Source organism: Pezoporus wallicus, unplaced genomic scaffold (assembly GCF_028554395.1).
Source record: "Pezoporus wallicus isolate ANWC-B61680 ecotype Strahan unplaced genomic scaffold, APGP_CSIRO_Pwel_v1 contig_2384, whole genome shotgun sequence".
Classification (NCBI taxonomy): domain Eukaryota; kingdom Metazoa; phylum Chordata; class Aves; order Psittaciformes; family Psittacidae; genus Pezoporus; species Pezoporus wallicus.
The window spans coordinates 2,319,246-2,341,038 of record NW_026640488.1 but is presented as its reverse complement, the minus strand read 5'-3'; the positions used below and the strand labels follow the sequence as shown (position 1 = coordinate 2,341,038).

Below are 21,793 nucleotides of genomic sequence, written 5' to 3'. Positions count from 1 at the left end.
TAACCCAATTGGAAGAGCGTCTTCTGCCACAACAATATGCCTGTGGTGGCACACAGGTATGTCTGTACCTTGTGGGAGCAGGTATGTGTGCTGTATGTAGGGTATGGGCAGAAATAATAAACCCTGTGGACCACAGCTGGTTTGCTCAAAGCACGGGTGAGGTGACTTGGGCCCAGGTAAGAAAGTTGCCCAGTGGTGGCAGAAGGCCTCAGTTCTGATGCACAGACATGTCTGTCCTCCGCTGTCCTTAACGTCTGCGCCGGCGGCCACAGAGAACAGAGGTCCCGAAGGCCTGGACCGCCGCTCAGCGATCTAAACCTCGCAGTTACAGCACCGCGGGTGCCACCCCACCTGCAGCCCCGGCGCGAAGGCGGAGCGTTCCGCCCGCCGGTCCCGGGCCGCCGCTGGCCCGCCCTTTGTTCGGTCGCTCGGCGCCGTTGCTAGGCGACAGGCAGTGCCGCCGGGGGCAGTGCCTCTCGTAGGGCCGGCCGGCCGGCGGGGACGCCGCCATGTCTAGGGCAGGAAGCGGTCGGCGGTCGTCGGGCCGAGGCGCGGTGCAGGTGAGCGGGGGGGGGGCCGGGGGCGGTGGCAGGCCGCTGGCGGGGAGCGCGGCCGGTGGGGCCGGGAAGCGGCGGCGGTGGCGATTGGCTGCCAGGGGGTTTCTGCGACTGCGAATACAGCCATTCGCTGTTAAAGACAACACGCAGAGAAAAGCAGGTTTAGCAAATCAAAATGAAAACTGGGCAGCCGGTGTCCTTGTGTGCAGACACCAAAAGCTGCCCCCTGTGCATGACCCAGGAGCCAGTAGCTACAGGATGTGGACAGCTTGACTTCCCAGTTCTTCATGGTCCTGCAAACATGTCTGGCTAAAGGACCAGCAGCAGCTGACAGCAGGTGCCTCAGGAACAGCGTAAGAGGCATGTCAAGAAACCTGTCCTAAGGCCTTCAGTGGTGTGTGACTCAGTCTTGAATCAGCTCAGATTCCTTTCTTAGTGTATTTTTAAGCTGCAAGTAAGGCTAGTTGCGTTGATAACCCATATATATGTGCTGTGTCCACGATGTCCTACAGCAAGGAGTCCAGAATACCAGTGGTTCTTCCATTGTTTCCGAGCTGCCACCTGCTTCGGGTTCTTGTCCTGCAACACTGAACAAAGAGGTCCCTGATCACCCTCCCTGTCACTGGTGGCTGTGCAGGCATTTTTGTTGTGCTGCTCTTGCCTAGCAAAACCAATGAAAAGGGAAGAAGTGTCAAATGGTGATACATAATTATTGCCAAAAATGGAAAAGGGATATGCAAGATATGTTTCTTATGGCAAAGAAATGCAAATTTAATACATGGATTTTGTACACACACACACACACACACACACATATATATATAAAACAAAGGAAAGTTTGGGGAATGATGATAGATTGAAAATAGTGTATTTTACTTACCCTTCACAATAACTTACAGTTAAATAGATTAGTCTTATGTGTGTGTGGGAGGGAGGAATTGATGCTGATCTTAAAGAAGTGAGTTTTCCCTTTTATGTAAGAGTTATTTGTGAAACCATTTTAGGATGAGCTACAAAAAGCAATTACTGCACATGCAGCAAGAGAGCAAGCAGCTGAGTACTCAGATGACTTTGAGAGTGACAAAGATAATGTGCTAAATGGTAAGACAAAATATTCTTCCTTGTTGTTCTTCCCTTTCTTAACTAATTACTAGATCACAGACAATCTTTGTGAGTCAGTAGATTTCATTGTACAAGATTTTGTGTTCTAACAACTTCTAAATCATTTAGTCCTTCTCTTCCAAGTTAGGAGCAGAACTCCTAGTGGCATCAGTGGTGGTGCCAACCTCCTAGAACAGAAGCTGTTTCCCACAGTTGCGGTGGCCAGTTTTACTTCCTAGCCATACTGTTTACACCTGGATGGGACAGTAGCACGCAGCACTGTGAATGAAAATGTACATGGGCAGAGAGAAAGCTGTGTTGTCTTACTGTTTTCCCAGTCTGGACAATCAGGAAATAAGGGCTGCAGGACGCACTGCAGAGCATGCTGGTATGCTTGCCTGGCAGTGTACACTAGCCAGGATCTGGCTGTTTTTCTTAGGACAGGATGCATTTGACATTTGATAATATTTATGTTTAGTCTAAGGAGATTGGTCAAATATCTCTTCTTCCTCCTCATGTGGTGGAGCATATTAAGGGAAATATGAGTCTTAAATACCATAATGTATTTTTCAGAGTCATAGAATACTTTGGATTGAAAGGAACCTCAAAGATTACATAGTTCCAAACCCGCTACCATGGGCAGGGACACCTTCCACTAGGCCAGGTTGCTCAGAGCCCCATCCAACCTGGCCTTGATCACTTCCAGGGATGGGACATCCACAGCTTCTCTGGGCAATCTGTTCCAGTGCCTCATCACCCGCACAGTAAAGAATTTCTTCCTAATATCTAATCTAAATCTGCCCTCTTTTATTTTAAAGTCATTTCCCTTAGTCCTATCGCTACATGCCCTTGTAAAAAGTCCCTCTCTAGATTTCTTGTAGGCCCTCTTTAGGTATTAGAAGGTCTAAGGTTTCACTGGAACCTTCTCTTCCCCAGGCTGAACAAGCCAAACTGTCTCAACCTGTGCTTTTTCAAAGGACTTCCTTTGTGTCTCATTTTTCATTCACATCTGAAACATCTTTTAAAAGTTTGTGAGATGCTTTGATTTGCCTTTGCTAACAAGATTTAGAAAAAAAGCTCCTCCTGCATTAACTATGGTACGCTATCATGACACTTTTTGTTGTCTTCCTCAAGCATTTGAGCTCTGAAATTGTCACTTAAAAATAGCAGGCTGCACAAAGATAAAAATATTTTTGTTAAACACATGAACCTTAGCATTAGAGCAAATACCTCCTTTGAGTATCTTCTGGTAGATTTCAGATGGGACAGAAGTGAAGAGAATAGAATTCTTTCTATTAGAAAGAATTGTTATTCTTTCAGTAGAAGTGGATTGAATGGAGGTTGGATTCTGGTAACCAAACATGCCTAGTTTTGTGGTTGCTGACTTGCTTCCACTTATGGCACTGGAGACCTAGTTTTTTAGAAAGGATTTGAACTGCATAACAGATAAGAATTAACCAGTGAATATTTCAAGTATTTTATTTGGATTGGGTCCACGGAAATAGATGACAGGAAAGGAAGTAGAATAAGTATCTAGCTTGGTGGCTTTGCAGAGGTCACAGGTAGAGAAAGAGAAATGCTCAGAGACTTAAGTCAGGAGAATATTATATGAAAAATATTTTTCAGTTATAGAAGATACAGTTTGTGTCCCATTTTTTACACTTGTCTCAAGTGGAAGTTGATAATGTGTTATTTTCAGGTGTTGGGGAAGAACTTAATGAAAGTTATTCAAGTGATGAAAGCACTAAGAAATCAGTTGCTGTTGAGAGTCCTCTCTCAGATGATGATGCTTCACAAAAGGCAGCAGATTTGGAAAATGAAGCTGTTGATGACTTCTCTTTATCCTTTCATGGAAAGAAGCTTCAGCAAATAACACTTTTAGAAAGTGAAAACATACAGGATGACAGAAAAGATGGTGAAGAAGGTTTGAAGATTCAAAATGGGAGTGATGACGGAAAAAATAATAAAGAGTGTTCAGCTGCTGAAGAAGTACGGCGTGATAATAATGAAAGTGACCACTGCAATGACTTGCCTATTCATAAACTGCAAAAGAAAAGAAATCAGGAGAGAAAAATACCAATACCAAAGCCACGGGTGCACAAACCAAGAAATGCCTCAGCATCAGGTGAATAGAAACATTTGAATGTTGTTGCTCTTATTTGCTTAGCCATATTACAATATTTTAAAGTGTTATAACTTGGCTTATTTTCTGTGTTAAGTATCAGCTGCTTTGGCTTGCAGGAAATTTATTCAATATTCTTCTAAAAATACATGTTTTGCTATCCTCCAGCTTCCAGAGGCTAAACTGAACCCAACGTGGGCCAAATAGCAGGAGGTTCTTATTTCCTTTTCCTTTCAGGAGATGAAAAACAGTTGTTTTGGGTGCTACTTTGGGTCCAGCTCTTCATCAGCCTATGTCCATGGAAGGTGTGGGAGGGCTACAGAGTTGCCATCTCTGTGTGTGCATAGCACAGATTCACACAGTATCCACAGCATATATGTACCCTTTAATGGAAAGGTCCTTAAACAGGCATCCCTTCTCTAGGGCCAGTGAAGTTGGACTGCAGTGTTCACAAATACAATGTTGAAATTGTGATGCTGAGACATCACAGTGCTATAATGTAACGGAATCCAGAAAATGAGCTGCAACCAAAACATTTTTGAATGATAGACTTCTCGTCGTCACAAAATTAAAACTTCAAATGTTCTTTTATTTTGAAGTTACTGAGCCACTTTTAATATAGTCAAATATATTAAAAACCTGAACTTTAGTGTTTCATTATAGGAATAGCTAATTAATTTTTAATATGAAAAGAGAAACTTTCTGATAACTGACTTTATATACTTTTACAAATTTCAAATATCAAAGGACTTCATATTTTTTATCTACTTCCTAACATGAGAAAAATTCATTCTGTTTGATGTTGAGAAAAATTTATGACTGTCATTACCTGTGATGGAAGATTACAACTTTGAAATTGATAGAGCATGATTAGTGATGTCAGCTCCTTTTTTTCATTCCACATGATGGCACCAAAGGGCTGGATATGTGACTGTGCAGCTAGGCAGATGGCTTTCCTTACCGGTATGCTTGTGTAGTTTTAGACTGGCAGAAGACGTAATCCTTTTCTTCATGTGGATCTTAAGTAGTACAGTGGTACTAGCATATTATCATCAGTAGTCAACCGTTGCAAATTTTCTTGTATTAGATAAATTGATCTCAGTCCAACAGAGGAGGTGATTATCCAGAGATTAATCAGCTTTTTCTGCTGCTTTGATTTTTCTTGTGATTTACTGTATGGAAAAACTGTTGGTGCACTTGCAGGAACATTGTGACTTCTTAGCTCTCTTAACTTTACACTAATTACATAGACATTACTCAGATGACTGCTGGATGGGTCTGATGATTCTCTCATTTCCTGTGATAGAATTGCATGAACTAGGGACTTAGTAAGAAATGCTTATGTGTCAATGCGTGGAACTAGATAAGTGTTTCTATGTGGATCAGCATGCATAAAGAAAAAGGCAGGTAGAAAGGTTATATGGCCTGATTTTGTTGGTAGTGGGCCAGGGGGAAGAAAACGTGAAAAAGGTAGCATTGCTAAGCAGGAGGAAGGTGAGAAGCCAGAGGACAGAAATCTGTGAGAAATGTTTGCATGGTGGTTCTGCTGCCCAGTGGCCGACAGCCTTAGGCAGGGAGCAGAGATGTCATTGAAGAAGCTAGAAACCCAACGCAAGCCCTCCTCTTCAACTGCACTTCTTAATGATGTCTCCTCCTACCTAGGTTGCTCTGTTCTGCACCATGCGGAGCAAGTGAAGCAGTCTTCCCTTTGTACCTTCACTAGTAGATAACTGGAGAAGCAGAATTGCAGAAAGGGTTTCTTACAACAGAACTGTATTAAATATGCTCTCTTCTAGATTTATGAAAACTCTGTCTCTCTCTCTCTTAATTGCAGATAAGCCCTTAAGTGTAGTTTCAATATGTACAGAGATAATGATAAATGGAAAAAATAAGTTCATAGATTGTCTATGTAGAGATTATATTAGAAGCTGTAAAACTTTCATTAAACTTTGTGAAAAAGTGGCTGTAACTCTTTATATAGATGTTTGTATATGGCCTCACTGTGTTAAGAAAGCTGTGCTATTATTTAAATAGCTCATTTAACTGAAAATAGTTGAATCTGTCTTGACATAGTAGTGTTCCAGACTAAAATGTCTTTAACTAGACATAACTGAAACTGTAATGTTTATTTTCAGCTGAGGATGTCAGCATTCCTTCATTAGATACCTGTTCTAGACCATCACCTCAACGACGAAGTATGTTGAGAAAAAGTAGTCCTGTGGAAAATAGGACAGAAGGAAAAATAACTTCTAGAAAAGAATTTTCTTCATTTTCGGCATCGTCATCCCTAACTGCTAAGAATGCCCAAGCCACATCCAAGAAAAAACTGCTTGCTAAAATCCCTGGTGCTGAAGTAAGAGAGTATATGTGTTAATATTTGCCATCTGCATTGAAAACTTGAGAAACTAAGTTTCATTTAGCTGACAAAACTTTCAGGGAGAAAAATAGAACAAAAAAAAAAGGAGTGGGAAAAAATGTCTTTGCCAGTAGCATTCTTTTGAGGGCCAGATAAAAGAATATCACTGTTTTTATTTCTAACTAGAAACAGGATTTTGTGATGGTTTGCAGCCATATGTGCTGATTGTGCATGTATTTCTACAAATATAAAATAAGATTTATACTTCTCCTAGAGAGTTCTGACACGCATTCTGTCAAAGTATTATAAAGTCAAGTTAAATTATACTGATGTGCTATGATTTGCTCACTTATATGTCTGTCACTTTCTGATCTCAGGGTCCATGCCTAGAGAGTATTTTACCATCATATTCCATTAATTTTACTTCCCCAAATGAAAGATTTGGAGACTCCGATTTCCTGATGTGTGGAGAAGCACCACCTGTAAAAGGTAGAGCCTAGATACGTACAACGAGATATTTGTTAACCATTTATACCTTAGTAATATCTAATGGTACAATACAAGCAATCTTAAAATCAGCAGCATTCTTAATTTCCGTTCTATTCCCTTGCAGTATCTTTCTCATGCCCTTGTGTCTTCTTCTTTTCTGATTTTGAGAACGGCCTGGCCTAGCCTCCTTGCAGATATGTTCAAATACAGTATCATGCCAGGTACTGAGAGATTTGGTCTTAGAGGCATCCCAGGAATAGAAAGAAGAGATTAAAGTTGGAGAATTTAGATTTTGTACTTTGACTTATGTCAAGGGTATGCATCATTGATTATAAGCATCTTTGAGGCTTAAGTCATTTGATTTCCTCTTGCAGTCAACGTGACTAGGGTAGACCTTTCATTTCTTCTTTCACTTTTCCCAAAAAGTTTAATATAAACTGAGTTGTGGGATTTTTTGCCCTTTTTTTTTTTTTTTCTTTTGATTTGTGAATCACTAACAGTTCTTAGGGGTGTGCAGACCCTTTAAGAAATACCAGATCTGTAGGCTTCTCAACAGTATCCATTGACTTTACCTTTCTTAGCCCCCTTTTTTTCAGACTGGTTACAAAAAATATGTGGTCACAGGTTGAAAACCACTGGAATGGGCTTTTAGAAACCTTTTTACCCATCACTGTACTGGAATGGGTAGATTCTCCACATGCAGGGACAGCATAAGAGAAAGAGAATAATAAAGGTGGTGGTGTCAGGACAAAGGAGGACATAGAAACAACGATACAGAGACTTTAACAAAGGCAGAGGAAAAGGGATTGGAAAAAATTGCTTAAGTGTGATGCTGAAGTGTGCAGGTGTAAGAATTCCCAGAAGACTGATCAAACTTATATAGCTTGAACTGTCAAGAAAGTAACTACAATAATAATACATGCAAGTTTCATGTGGCATTTCTCAGCTAAGGGAAGGTTGGTATTTTGTATCCATTTTGCAAACAAAGCCAAACTGACTTGTGTGTGAAGTTTATCCTATATAGTGCTCATAGTAAATCTGCTGTCACCAGTGCCGTGTGTGCTACATGCTGCGGCTTAATTGGAGTTGTACAGTTTCTGATGCCAACAGTTTACATAGAGTTTTACTATCTAGTAAGTGTAAAGTAAATGAAAGTTTACATATCAACACATAATAGAAAATGATTCATATAAATTCAGAATCCTCCTTGTCACCTAGAACTTACCCTCATCATTGTAAATCTAGGTTAATTTTTTTAGATTGTCAGCACTGATACTCCTTTCTTCAGGTAACTTGGAGTTAATCTCTCAATCCACAATTCGTATTTCTTTTGAGAATTCCATCTAAAGATTGTAGAAGACTGTAATTTGGAGTTTACCATGGCCTTTTCTGGTTTGTGTCTGAATTGTTTTGCAAATTTAAATCTTTGCATTGGTACAGATCTGATAAAAAGGAGGGTTTAAGTATTATTAATAAAGTGTTTCATAAATGACAAGTTCACCATTTAGGCATACATTTAATTTGAGGTGATGTTTAAATCCCCACCACAGGATCTTTCCATTGTTTCCCTGTGTGTCCTGTACCCCTGAAAAACACCACACAATGAAAGCAGTTTTTGTGACCCAAGTTGTTGTAGAAACTTCATTAGTAGTTTGCTAGATGTCAGAAGAACTCTTGCTGTGGTTGCAATGGCTCTTGCTTTTGTTTTTTCCATTAGAACCGTGTTTGGGTGGTAAGGCAGATGGGAAGTTTTGCCTTTGACGTGCTCCCACGTTCCAGAATGTTTGTTAAAACTTCAGTCGCTACTCCAGTCTTACATGTATATACAATACAAATGAATACTCTTCTTAACAGTCCATATAGTTCTTAGAAAGAAGTATACAGAAAAAAAAATTATATCAAATTTTGTAATAAGTTTCAGAAAGTGATGGTTTTAGTGCAGAAATAACAATACTTGGAAACAATGAAATTCTTGTTAATGTGTCTTTTCAATATTTTTTTCCTGTTAGATCAAGATCAGATCAACGCCAGTGACTTGAAACTGAAGAACAATAATAGAAAATCCTCTGCTGTGACAAAAGCAATGATGAACACAGTAAATGAGGAAACAAAGAAATTAGAGAAGTCAGCAGAAGATAGTTCAGATGAAAAGGTGAAAACAATGGAGGGGCAAGTAGTAACTGATACAATACAGAAGGTATCGGTAAATGATCAATCTGAGCATGGGGAGGCAAAGAACACTTCAGAGGACTGTATCAAGGTATTATTCATATGCATTTTTACCATTGTTTAGAACAATGTCCTAGAAGCACAGTGAAAAGTAAAGTTACTGTTGGTACCTTAAATGTGCAGACCTCTGTAAAGCTGATAATTTATCTCTGGCTTCTAGAATGGAGGCTCTGAGAAATTCTGTGTAGTTTTAAGGAAGATGTAGGAAATACCTTTTACACAAATAATTTAAATCAAATAAATGTGTTTGCCAATCTTAAGAAATAACCTTATCCAAATGAAAACATCAAATCGCTGTTGTCAGGTTAGAAGAATTGAAATGGGCAGTGTATGTTGGCAGAGAATGGAATCCATGGCGTGACTTGAATAATGGATAAGATGCAAAGCACTTTATCATAGGAAAGAAAATATGTAGATATACTTAACTGTTAAAGTTAAGTATTAAAAATGGTTAAAAGTGTTGATATAATAACAGGGAAACTTCTTTTTTTTTTTTTTAAATTTCTTACCCTGTACTGTACCCTTTCTATATTAAAGTGGTTTTCTTGCCTATTCTTCTAACATCATATGATCACAGAATGTTTTGAGTTGGAAGGGACGCATAGGGATCATTGAGTCTAATTCCCTCCCAGCATTGTTAGATTGTAGAAATCTGTTTAATCCTGGTCTGGTTCTGTTACATAACTATAATTTTACTTTTCCTCTGTGTTTCTTAGAAACTAAGTGAAACAAAAGAGAGTGTTCTACAAGTCAGGAAAGCTTCTTTATCTGACAGGTAAGGGAAAGGTGCTATGTATCAGACTCCACAGAGTGTGAGGTGCATGTAACTGCCCTGACAATGCTTCTTCATTCTTGTTTTCTGTCAGCATTGTCTTCACTGCTGACAACTAAACAGGTAAAAAGTTTAGTGGATGTAGCCTGCTATTCTAACCCTTGGTCAAGGTTGTACCAGATCAGATTCCAAGTCTTTTGCCAGTGTCTGTAATGAGTGCGGTGTACTAGCTCCACCAGTGTATCTAGTTCGTGATGTCTTTACAGGTTTTAAGCTGGTTTGTAGGTAAATGAGCAAGGGATTTTTAAACTTTCTTTGGCTGGATATGTTGAGTAGTGGCTTGTTTTGGGAATAATAAAGCCCTCAGGAGAAAATGGGCTTCTTCCTCTTTCCCCTATGCCCAGCCAAGTGCATGTAGAGACAATCACAGTAACTTTTAATACACACTGAGATAAAAGGAAGACACCTTGGTATCAACTACAGTAAATGGAAAAGTCGATAATATGTGTGTCTTGATATTTTTATAGGTCTCTGTGTTCTGCACACTTGAAGAAAAAAGTGAAAGCTGTTCCATCAGCTACACCTGTTTCATCTCAGTATATGGGATCATTAAAGGTGTTGGAGGATAAACATGTGCAGAAGAACAGTACAGAATTTAACAAAGCAGATAGTTTACGAGCAGCTGTTTTTCAGGTAGATCATAAAACCAAACAAATAAGAAATGAACAAAACAACCAACAAACAAAACTATGCATATAAAGGCCCTGTTATAGGAGTTGACACCTCCTATTTCCTGGAGATCAGTATTTCTCAGTATATTCTTTGCATATGCTTACAGGTATAATAATCCTTTTATTCTGTTGGCTATGCCTTGTTGTCAAATATGGACTAAAAAGCTAGCTATGAGGGACATACCATGTTTCACAATTTATTATGTCAGACTATTTCTGGACATATATATTATTTTTCTTCATTTCTGCTTCTTCCTAAACATAGATAAGTGTGTAGCTTCAAGTTTCTTTTCCTGCTATGTTCTATTAAGTTGGCATTCAGGAAAAGTGTCTAGTCTAGTATTCTCACCAGAAGGATTAATCTATGTGGATTGCGTGTAGAATTTCATAAAGATTAGTTTGTGGGTTCCAACAGATTTTTGCTACTAATCTGTGTGAGATTTATTTACTTTTATTTACAGATGCTGTTCATATTTGTATGTGTTTAGAATACTGGTTATTGTTCTAGAACAAAATTTCAAACCTCAAATACATACTTACATTGTCTCCATTATTTTTAAAGGTAAAATAGGCTTAATTTAGGACACTTGCATCTCTAAGCAGCCTACCAAATATTTAGTTAAAACTTGAAAATTTAAGTCTGATAGCTCATAACACTTTATGAATACTTGAAGCGTCTCTTTTCACAGTTGGATTTTATTCTCTTAATTATAGGTAGACAATTATAGTGACAATAAATGTAAACAATGTTCAATATACCAAGTGATGAGAATCCTTATTCCATTCTTCCTTTTTTTTTTAATGCTTACTTTTTTTGTAGTTTTTTAAAAGATTTTTTAAAAGGTTTTTTTCTTAAAGATTCTTAAACTTTTTTGTATTTTACAGCCGTAGTTTTAGAACCTTAGACTTTTTTGATCACAATGTTTATGTGATCACAGCTTGGTCTTCCAAATGGAGTAGTTATTTAAGTAGCTATTTAAGTAGTTATTTAAGTAGTTATTTAAGTAGGAAGAATTTAGAGTAATTTTGGTGGTCATTATATTGGTGCTACTCTAATAACATTTGGTTGTTTTAACAGAACTTTTTTAGTTATAGCTTTAAAAGATTTCAAAAGTATAAAACTCTTCTAAATGATTCTCACAGAATTGGTTGGAAATGAAAAAGCACTTCCTACAGGAATCAAAGAGGATTGAAAAGGAGAAAGCTGAAAATCTAAGGAACAATATTGAAAAGGTTTGTTTACATTCTTGTTTAAGAAGTTGACAAACTATAGTTCTTTGAAGTATGCTTACCTGTGCTTTATGCCTAATTACATCACTGCTATTCTAAGGCATCCTGTTTTTTCTAAATAGCATGAGGTGAGTCAAAACACTAAATGGTGTGTCCTACTTATGGTTTCTGTAAAGTGTGTGTGACTGATGCTTCCCTACACATTTTCATAAGGTATGTTAGAAGTGTGCTTTGTAATTTTCAGGTTTGTTTACCTTGGGAGGTGCAACCCTTGAGGCGTTAAGTTTCAATTTGTCATTAAATTTGTCCTATGTTAGAAAATGTATGTGCTCCCTGTCTCAAGAGATGATTATTTATGGAAGACTCTATTTTGATTAGTACCATACAAAATTCTTAGATTTGGCTTTTAAGTATTTATGATGTTTCACTTCTAAGCATTTAACATGTATTTCATATTCTTTTACACATATTTTGCAGGAATAGTTTGTCTCGATTAAGTTAAATTAAAAATGAGCATAGAAATAAACCACTCTGTGTAGTTAACATTTAATACTGAGTATTACTTGGAATGTTGTCTGCAAATCATCTTCCATTTCTGTATCACTCTATCTCATCCTACATTTGATAATGAGTTTAAAGCATACTATTTCAATTATAGTTTTATATTTAACTGCATTTAAATGTACACTTATTTTCATTCTAGAAAGAAGCTGTTAAAAGAGAGGAAGCAATTGCATCTTTTGAAGCATGGAAAAGGAAGAAAGTGAGAGAAGCAAAGGAGTTAAGGGAAAAAAAGAAGCTTGAGGAACGTAAGAAAAATGAAGCGGCAGAACAGAATAAGGATAAAAGTGAAGCAGCACAGAAGGTGATGTGAAATATGTACATGAATGAGTATCGGATATGGTTCAGGAGATTGTTGAGAATAATTTTGACTAATCCAGTAAGAGATAGAAACAACCTAGATTCTAAAATCCAAACATAGTAGTATTTTAAGAAAGCTCATATTAGATTCTGTTCTGTTGGAAGTATGTAATGTTAACCTTTGCACCCGAACAGACATTTTTTTCCATATTTCTGTTTGACTGATTGAACATAAAATAAACTCCATATGAATACACTGGCAATGAACTGGGAAAAAATAATTTATTCTTTTAGATACAGTGATACCCATTTCTGAGCAATGCTACAAACAAATATTCCAAAATTGGAATATGCAGAAATTAGAAAAAAATAATAATTCAGAAAAAACAAATGAAGTACTGACAAAAAGGTGAGGGATAAGATTTCTAATGAATCTGTAGTTTTCTTCAGGCATTTGAAAAATGGAAAGAAAAAAAAATGGAATATTTAAGAGAACAAAGCAGAAAGGAAAAACAGTCTGAATCAAGAAAGAAGAAGAAAGAAGAGGAGCTGGTTGCAGAGAAGAAGAGAGACAGCAAGTCAGCAGTTGAAAAATGGTACTACTCCACTGGGGTTTGAAATATCATAGTTTCCACATCTTTGTTTATAAATGCAACAGGTCTTCTGTGAGTGCTTGGTGTGCTTTTAGTTGAGAGACAGTGACATGCTTGGGATCACAGTCTTCAGTCCCAATGGAGAACAAGTGTAACAATGAGAACAAGCTTCTTTCAGTTTAGTAACTTCAGTGCTTTCCTCCCCAGAAGGCTACTGACTAAGCAGAGATACTGCAACTGAGAAGTAATATTCATTGAGTGGTTTATGAGAAGCTCAGCATGAGCTGACAGTTCGTGCTCAAGGCCCAGACGGTCAACACTGTCCTGGTCTGTTTCAGGTGATTCTGCCCCTCTGCTCTTGCGAGACCCCAGCTGTGGAGTACTGTGTCCAGCTCTGGGGACCCAAGAAAAAGAGGGAAGCGGACCTGCTCGGGGGAGTCCAGAGGAGGCCACAAAGATGATCAGAGGGCTGGAGTACCTTTCCTATGGAGACAGGCTGAGAGAGTTGGTCTTGTTCAGCCCAGCCTGGAGTAGAGAAGGCTCTGGGGAGACCTTAGAGCAGCCTTCTAATTCCTAAAGTGTGCCTACAGGAAAGCTGAAGTGATAGGACAAGGGAGAATGGTTTTAAACTGAAAGAGGGTAGATTCAGATTAGATATTAGGAAAAAAGTCTTTATTATGAGGGGGGCAAGACACTGTAACAGGTTTCCCAGAGAAGTTGTGGATGCCCCATCCCTGGCAGTGTTCAAGGCCAGGCCAGGTGGATGGAACTGCATGATCTCTGAGGTCCCTTCTAACCCAAACCATTCTATGATTCTGTGATTCTATAATTTGTCATCTGATTAGTCTCATGCTTCATTACCAGGCCATAGGAAGGAAGGTAAATCTTTATGTAAGAGTTCTGTGGAATAAAAAGTGTGAATGTAGATATATTCAGAAGCAAATGAGATGTGTTTGCTGGAGCAATTCTTTGTTAGTTCTACAAGACAAAGAGTTTTCGTAGAATATGTGCAATTTACTATTGTTCACTGAAGTTTTAAGTCTGTTTTTTTTTATATGATACCAAATAAGAGTGAAAGTAGTACAGAAAAGCTGATAGCATGCTAGAATAGTAGGTTCATATATACCTTGGTAATACATAAAGATGGACTTTGAAGATTGTAAATATATATTCTTGATCTTTTATCAAATGTGTAAAATATCTTTTGACTTAATTTAGTTAATCAGTCACAGATGCATCATTTATTCTGTTACATGATGATCTCCTGTTATTCCCTGTCATTATACAGGAATGAAAAAAAGGAAGAATATATAAAACAGAAGAAAGCAGAAAAAATCCAAGAGAGAAGAAAGCAGGAAATTCAACAGGCGAAGAAGGAAGAAAAAAACAAAAAAGCTATGGAGGAATATGAAAAATGGCTGGTATATTTTTCTTTTCACTTTGTCAAAACTAGAAAGATTAATGAATTAATGAGTGTGAACACTGAAGTATTGCTATGCTAATGTTTTTTTCGTGCTGTTATGAGTGAGGCCAGATGATGGCAGCATTACATAGGTAGTTCCCCAAATTTCTGAGGCAAAATTGGTAAAATATGGTGGGCTTGATATTTAGCATGCAAGAAAACATATTCTGCCTACCTACGTGTCATAGTGTTTTGCATTTTACAATTAGTCTTAATTTTTTGACATTCCATGTCAGGAGCAACCATCTCTGAGGGGCCGGCCAGCCATCCCTGCAAACCCAAGCAGCATCACCAGCAGCAACAGTGTGCATATATATTCAAAGAAGCATTTAAAGTGGAGGCTTGTATACCTTAAAATTGATGAAGGCACTTGTAATGAGCATATCCATTTACTAGACAGGGTGGGATTCTGGTGCTCCCAGCTATATTTTTCCTGCAGCAGTGTACTTTGATCACAGTTCTTAAGCAGAGAACTAACCTAGTACTCGAGTCCTAACAATAACGCAGCTGGTTTAAGGTCCTTAACATTCAGTTACATAAAAGAGCAAGAACCTGCATGTCTTCCCTTCTGTTTTCAAACCTTTTTAGTCTTAGGTTTAAGTCCTTTAAGATCTTTTTCGACCTGTTTCCCTGTCACAACACCTCTGATTTCTGTAATCATTGGAAAGATGTGTTTTGTTTGGTCTTCGTTGTCAAGTGATTTCCAGCTCAGTTTTGACAAATAATTAATGTCCCATCTTAGATTATTTCTTCCTGGTTTCCAAGGAGTTGCTATCCTTTCAGTAGCTAACGCTCTGTCCCAGTATGCTCCACTTACTCAGACTATCCTGAATTAGTGTAGTTGTACCAAAGCATGAAGTTACCTCTCACTGTGCATTTGACTTCTTTGCAGTCTTGGACTCTGTATGAAGGTAAAAGAATTATCTTTTTGGGGGGAATGTAATGTGCTGCCTGGCACATGCTCCCCTATCCAAATAGTGTATAAATTCATGAGGTCATCACTTCCATGAGATTATTAATAAAAGTTTTACTAGTTGGAGGAATGACTAGAGGATGTACAGGTGCCTACGTAAGACATAGAGTTCAAAAAATAAGCAGGTGTTGGAGGATATGATAGGTACTGAATTGGTTGGCAGAGGAACATCTGAAATTGTCTCATTTTCAGTGTCTATGTGCAAGTGTTTACTGATGTGTCTCATTCCTGGTCTTCACATTATTGCTTTCAGAAACTGTGCCAGCTTTTGCAGCTAAAACACTTTTATTTGAGAAAGCATATCAGACAATAGGTCTGTATTGTGTTTGGCCAGAATATTATCTCACTTTGTACAGTAATAGAGAAAATACACACCTTCAGTGAACTGCAGGAGAGAAATGGCCATGAAGTCCCAATGTATTATCAAGGGAACTAGGATGATATCTGCCTACAGGTAGATAAACAAGCATCAAATCTGAGAGGGCAGAATTGTGGAAGCCTTTTAAGTGCATTACGTCAAATAAGAGGATTTTGTCTGAAGGGAAATAGAATAGGGGTAATATGGTGGGAAGTATTCTACTATGTTTTCATTAACAAGTAACAGAAATACATGTGTAAATTCATCCTCAGCTTTCCTGAACCAGGTGTTGACTATAATGCATGGGTAAAACTGACATAAAAATCTCCTTGTAGTTTTTCTAAAATATAAGTAACATTCTGCTTTTATGATAATGGAAATTTTGTTACTTACACTTTTAGAGGTCATTTTGTGAATGTTTGATAACATAAGTGCATAGAGAAGATTACTTTTTAAGCATGAAAATAAATGCCCTGAAAAAGGCTATTAACACTTGTTAAATACTAACATAAAAAGGATAATCTTGAGCTGAGATACTTTAGTACTGCGGAGGAAATTTAAGCTTCTGGTTTATTTGTTTATTTCATAGTATTTGCCTCTTGCTGCTCACCAAGTAGTCTCCAAGCTAATTTAGATATTTTGCTTGTTAAATGATCGTTTTTTACTTAATGCATAATACTAAAGTCCACTCCTGTTCTGAGGAGTAGAACGTGGAGAGGAACATGTGGGAAGTTTATAATGACAGATCAGTTTAGTTTCCATTATTCCTAAGACAGTAATCTTGATACCTGTTTTATGTAGAGAAGAGTGAGTATCCTAGATGTAATATGTTCTCCATTCCATGTGGCAAACATTAAGCTAGTATGAGTTGATGAAAAGTAAGGCTGCTTTCAAATAATTCTTGAAGATCAATGTAGTATGTTTAAATGCCCTAGAAGTTTGAAATTTTACCTTGAGGTTGAGCATGCTCAGCACCTATTTTTGGCATTCTAAAGCTGCTTAAAAACATCATGAAATGATGTACTAGGTGAATCTTACGGATTTGTTGCTTTTCTGGGTTAGAAACAGCTGACGTGCGTTATTCATTTCATATGATTTAATAAGATCTATCTGAAAATATATATTGGAATTTTAATCTCCTGGCATTGCAGTATGTTAGAAATAAGGCCGTTATTGTTACTCTTTTTAAACGTTGTAAGTCTTCTGTCCTATCTAAAATTCAGTTATTACATGGTAGTCGTACTGCTAAAGAATGTGATCTTCCCAGAATTATGTAAGTGAAAAATGTGTTCATCTTACTAGGCTATTGAGTAGGAAACTTCCACAGAGAAATCAAGCTGTACAATAAAGTTGATGTAGCGTATGACAAGCTATAGTTATTGATTTAATCTTTTATCATTTCTTCTCCTTTTAGTTCAAATAACATTTATTATTTTAGGGAAGATTTTATCAGTTGTGTCTTGTGAAAATATCAACTATAGCTAGGACTAGAACATAAAGTTTTGTTTGTATTGAAGGCAGAGAATAAGTCTACAGCTCTGTTGAAAGCAGAGAATAAGGGAATAAGGGCTAGGATCATGAGTTATGTAAGACTGCCATTTGTCTTACTGCTATCTTGAAAGAGCAGGACTTACACTGCAGTACAGTTTCATACATGTGTAAATGCGAAACTTTTAGAATGCTTCAAAATACTGGCTGATAGGCTGCAAAAGAGGAAGGGACCAAGGTTGGATTTGGTACAATTAATGATCTTAAGCCTTTATTACATCTTTACTACCAATAATGCGTATGCCAGTTCTTAGTCCTAGGAATGAATGCACTGTTCATGTGCCAGAAAGCCAGCTGCATGTCAAATGGGGTACTGTGCTCTGGTCCATAATGTCAGCCTCGGTTCCACCAAGAGAGAAATTGCTTTAAGTCAGTTAAGTGGTCTGCTCAAGCATGCAGCACAAACCTGCAGGTGCAATACAAAAAAACACTTGCACCCATGAAGAACTAACTCTCCAGTGCAGATGCACCCTTAGCTGCTGTCCTCACAATTATGAAATGGCAGTCATCTATATAAAATAAGCATAAAAACAATGCTTATTTTATATAGAACAGAACAACATAAAAATTAAAAAATAATATAAATAATTGCTATTTATTTTTTGAATGACATGTCTTTTGAAAATCATTAGTCATTCAGGCACAAAAAGAATATTGTAAGTATCTTGCCAATCCTTCAGCATGCTAATTGCCCATCACTGGAACAATAGAAAATATCATCACAACCTTGCAGTTTATAGGTTAGATAGATACTTGTTTATAATTAAATTTTTTAATTCCCAATTTGCTCTAGTACATAGGAAGCGTGATTTAATAAGTACAGAATGTTACAAAGATGTATCAGTGTTCTCATTACATGTGAATAACATATTTAGCATTGTGATTTAGGTATCCTTTTAGCAAAAATAGGTGATTGAGACTAATTATATACAAGACAAATACAGTACCTAATCCACTAGGCTTTCTGTTGGGCTTTTTGCTTAGAGAGTGCTCAAAGTCAGCCCATCCTTGAGGCAGGAACCTTAATTGTAAATGACATCGAATGTGCAGCCTCTTGTGTTTCATTTTGCAATGTGTGACTGAGTCCCTGAAAGGGGTGCACTAAGCTCCAAAAGGTAAATCTGCATTGCATGTTAACTTTTCTTTTCACACAAGAAAGGTATAACAATAATTGTAACTTTTCTGTTGGCTTTTTTTGGTGGGGACTTTGTTTGGGTTTGGTTTGTGGTTTTTTGACACTTTTTTTTTTTGTTCTCAGGAAAAGGTAGAGATGAGAGAGCAGCTTGAGAAGAAGCAAAAGAAGTTGCAGGCTCTTTGTGGGTACGGAGTGCCTTCTCACTGGAATCCACCTGGCAAAGTCACATATTAAAAGAATTACTGAGCTGTCTATTGACTTCTATGAGAAAAGATGATCCACAATGTTCTGACAATGGTAGTCATTATTTCAATAAGAGCTGATTTTCACTGAATCCGTTATAGATGTTGCATCCTTTCTTTTTAGATTGTTACATTGTGAAATATAAATTAAAACTGCGTCAAGCAGAAACAGGATTTCATGGGGACAAATCCAGTCAGCCATGTGATGCTACAATATGGAATGCATATAATGTAAAATGATCCGGGACTAAGACTGTAGCTGTTAATACCATAGAATCATAGGATAGTAAAGGTTGGCTTGGAAAGGAACTTAAGATCACCTAATTCCAAACCCCCTGCCAATTCAGATCTTCCATAGATTTCCTGCTTCCTGCAGGAAACAGCAGTTTCAGAGGCATGTTTTGCAGTTCATGCAAAACCTTACATGAGAACTGCAAGGGCAAAACAGTGGTACTCTCATGTGGCGACCTTAGACACTGATATTTTTTTTTTTTTGGAACTTAATTTAAAGGCTTCTGTGGGTGTTTATACATGATCAAGTAAATCCTTCCCAAGCACATTTTCATGATTGCTAATGAGCTAGTTGCTGTAGTAAATTATTAAAATTCCTTCCTTTTTTTTTTTTATTTTTTCTTGGCTATTTGCCTCACTATTTTGAAAAAAAAAGGCAAGACTATGTGTCTTTAGAGATCTTCAAATCTCTTGTTTGCCTGCTGTCTAAACTCAAGCTGTTACTTACATTTGTATTTTCTGTTTGAATTTTAATAATCACTTCAGATCAGATTTGCTCCTCAAGTGTGTATTCTTAAAAAAAGAGCAAAACAAAACAAAAACCACAAACAAACAAACAAAACAAAACCAACATTGCCAACCAAGAAGAAAACTTAGTCTATAAATTATAAATGTATTTTCTCAAATGAGAATCTTGCTGCTGTTTAGACTGACAGCCTCCTCAGGAAGTCAAAGGAACATTTGAGAAGTAGACTTTTTCACTCAAGGCCTGTGCTGTTCATAAATCACAGAGATAGTCATTAATTCTGCATTTCATGTAACCCTGGGGCATCTCTTCAGAAACAGAAAACCACAGGACCAACAACCAGATTAATTTCTTTAGTTTCCTGATGTTTTTCTAAGTTTTAGTGAGATCTACTTAGGATTTAGACGTGTTTGGTTTTGTTATAACTGTTTCTGTTGCCAGAATGCTGAACAGGTGAAATTTATTGCTAGAATGTATGTAAAGGTGAAATCAGAAGGATATCTGTTCTGGCTCATTTTTTAATATGGGCCTGTTCATTAATTTTAGTATGACCTTTAGTTTTGTGAATTCCTAATTCAGACTTTTTGTGAAGTTTTAAGACAGAAAGAAGCTGGTGCTAAAAGGCTGAAAGATAAGATATATTTGTTAGTAGGTAACGGAGTACTTACCATCATTAACCTAGTTTTATCTATACCCAGTATAGAGGAAGGCTTGTAAACTGTACAGTATTCCTGTTGCATATAATCTATAAATCAGCAGTTTCAAGATGAATCTGCTAATCTTGACAACAATGGGTAGGTTTCACTAGTAGTTGTGCTGGATTTGGGTACAGCCACATCATCTGACAATCAGATTTGATTCACTGTGAGGAGGGGTTGCAGATTTGATACAGCTTCTAGATTATGAAGTATTTTTATTCAGGTTCAGGTTTTAATATATTGCCTGGCATTTTATATTGTGGCTGTCTTTCACAAACCTTGTTCATGGTAGCCGTGTTGTGTATTGGGGTTTTTGAGCAGGTCTGTGCTGGTCCTACTTCTTGCTTTCAGCTCTGTTTCTTCCTCAAAACTGAGCTGGACCTGCCTTTTATTTATTTGTTCTCACTTTCTGCCACTGGGCTGCACATGCAGAAATATCGTGGCTGGAAGAGTTTTTGTTCCTTTGAGGAGTCTGTAGAGAAGCTAGGGACCATAGTGACCCCCATCCTTTGTTTATATTCAGTATGCAGGTAATGCACACTTGAGTCTTCCAGTGGACCATCATCTTCTTAAGAATCAGGTCTGTGCCAAGAGTCATCACTTTAATGCTTAATTTCTTGGTAGGATAGCATTCACATGGGTCAATGATAAGTTCATCTTTTTTCATATGGGAGGAGGAAGACATTTGTCAAGAAGGGGAGAGGGCAGGAAAGAGGCTGGAGCTTTGGCTGTCTTCCTAGGTCATTTGTATTTTTTTCTTGTAGGCTCTCTTCACAGTAATACCCATGCTGGTCATCTTGCACTGCAGTGTTGCATTACCACAGAAGTTCCCATTTAGGGGATCTTGCACATCAGGTTTTTTGCAGAGATCCAGCAAATGCAGATTTTTATCTGGCTTAGGCCAGTCTGTAGCACAGACACTGCAGAGAAATTAATACAGGGCTTTCATAAACTCAGGGTCTGGGTCTGGCTGTTACATCATGGTAGGTCAGGCATTTCATCCAGTAGTAGTGATATCACAATGACAGTATTGGCATCCAAAGAGAAAGAATCTACTGCCAACAGAAACTTTCAAGAAGTTGAGAAGACGTCCAGCCAGAGCAGCTTCTGTGGGCAGCAGCAGAAATAGGGAAAAATTACAGGTACCAGCAGGAGAGGTAGCAGAATTACAGCATGGGCAGAATGTCACAGAACTGCCAACTCCAAATTGATCCACCCAAATTTTATGGAAAAGTACTGAATAAATTCGGGCATTTAGGCTGGAGCAGAGATATGCATCATTGGTCCTCTAGGCTTCTAGCAGTTGGAGCCTTGAACACAGGGTTTGTACTTTAGGAAATTGTAGCTGTAATATCATGGGAAGATGTAGCAGACAGCAGAGTTTGTTGTACAGCTATCATGATCAGATCATGAGAGTCTGAGGCAATGCAGTCAGGCTGTGAGAAACAAATTCCATGTTCATTTTTTGCATTGTCTAGCTAGAGCAAGTAAGGGAGGTCCCTATGCTGACAGGCTTCTGATTGAGGGATGCACATGAAAAGTAGGGTAGGGATAGTGGCAGAGCTAGAAAAGGGTTTGT

General features: G+C 37.8%; 1 protein-coding gene across 1 annotated transcript; it reads left to right on the top strand.

The window, feature by feature from the left end:
- Positions 1–1,499: 1,499 nt before the first annotated feature.
- On the top strand, positions 1,500–18,851 carry MAP9 (microtubule associated protein 9). The gene is made up of 12 exons (XM_057419161.1): positions 1,500–1,658; positions 3,358–3,783; positions 5,916–6,133; positions 6,514–6,625; positions 8,635–8,885; positions 9,571–9,629; positions 10,154–10,319; positions 11,501–11,590; positions 12,291–12,452; positions 12,899–13,044; positions 14,330–14,462; positions 18,641–18,851. Exons 3-12 carry the CDS (start codon positions 5,978–5,980, stop codon positions 18,749–18,751), a joined length of 1,386 nt encoding a protein of 461 aa, XP_057275144.1. The 5' UTR covers positions 1,500–1,658; positions 3,358–3,783; positions 5,916–5,977; the 3' UTR covers positions 18,752–18,851.
- Positions 18,852–21,793: the final 2,942 nt, after the last annotated feature.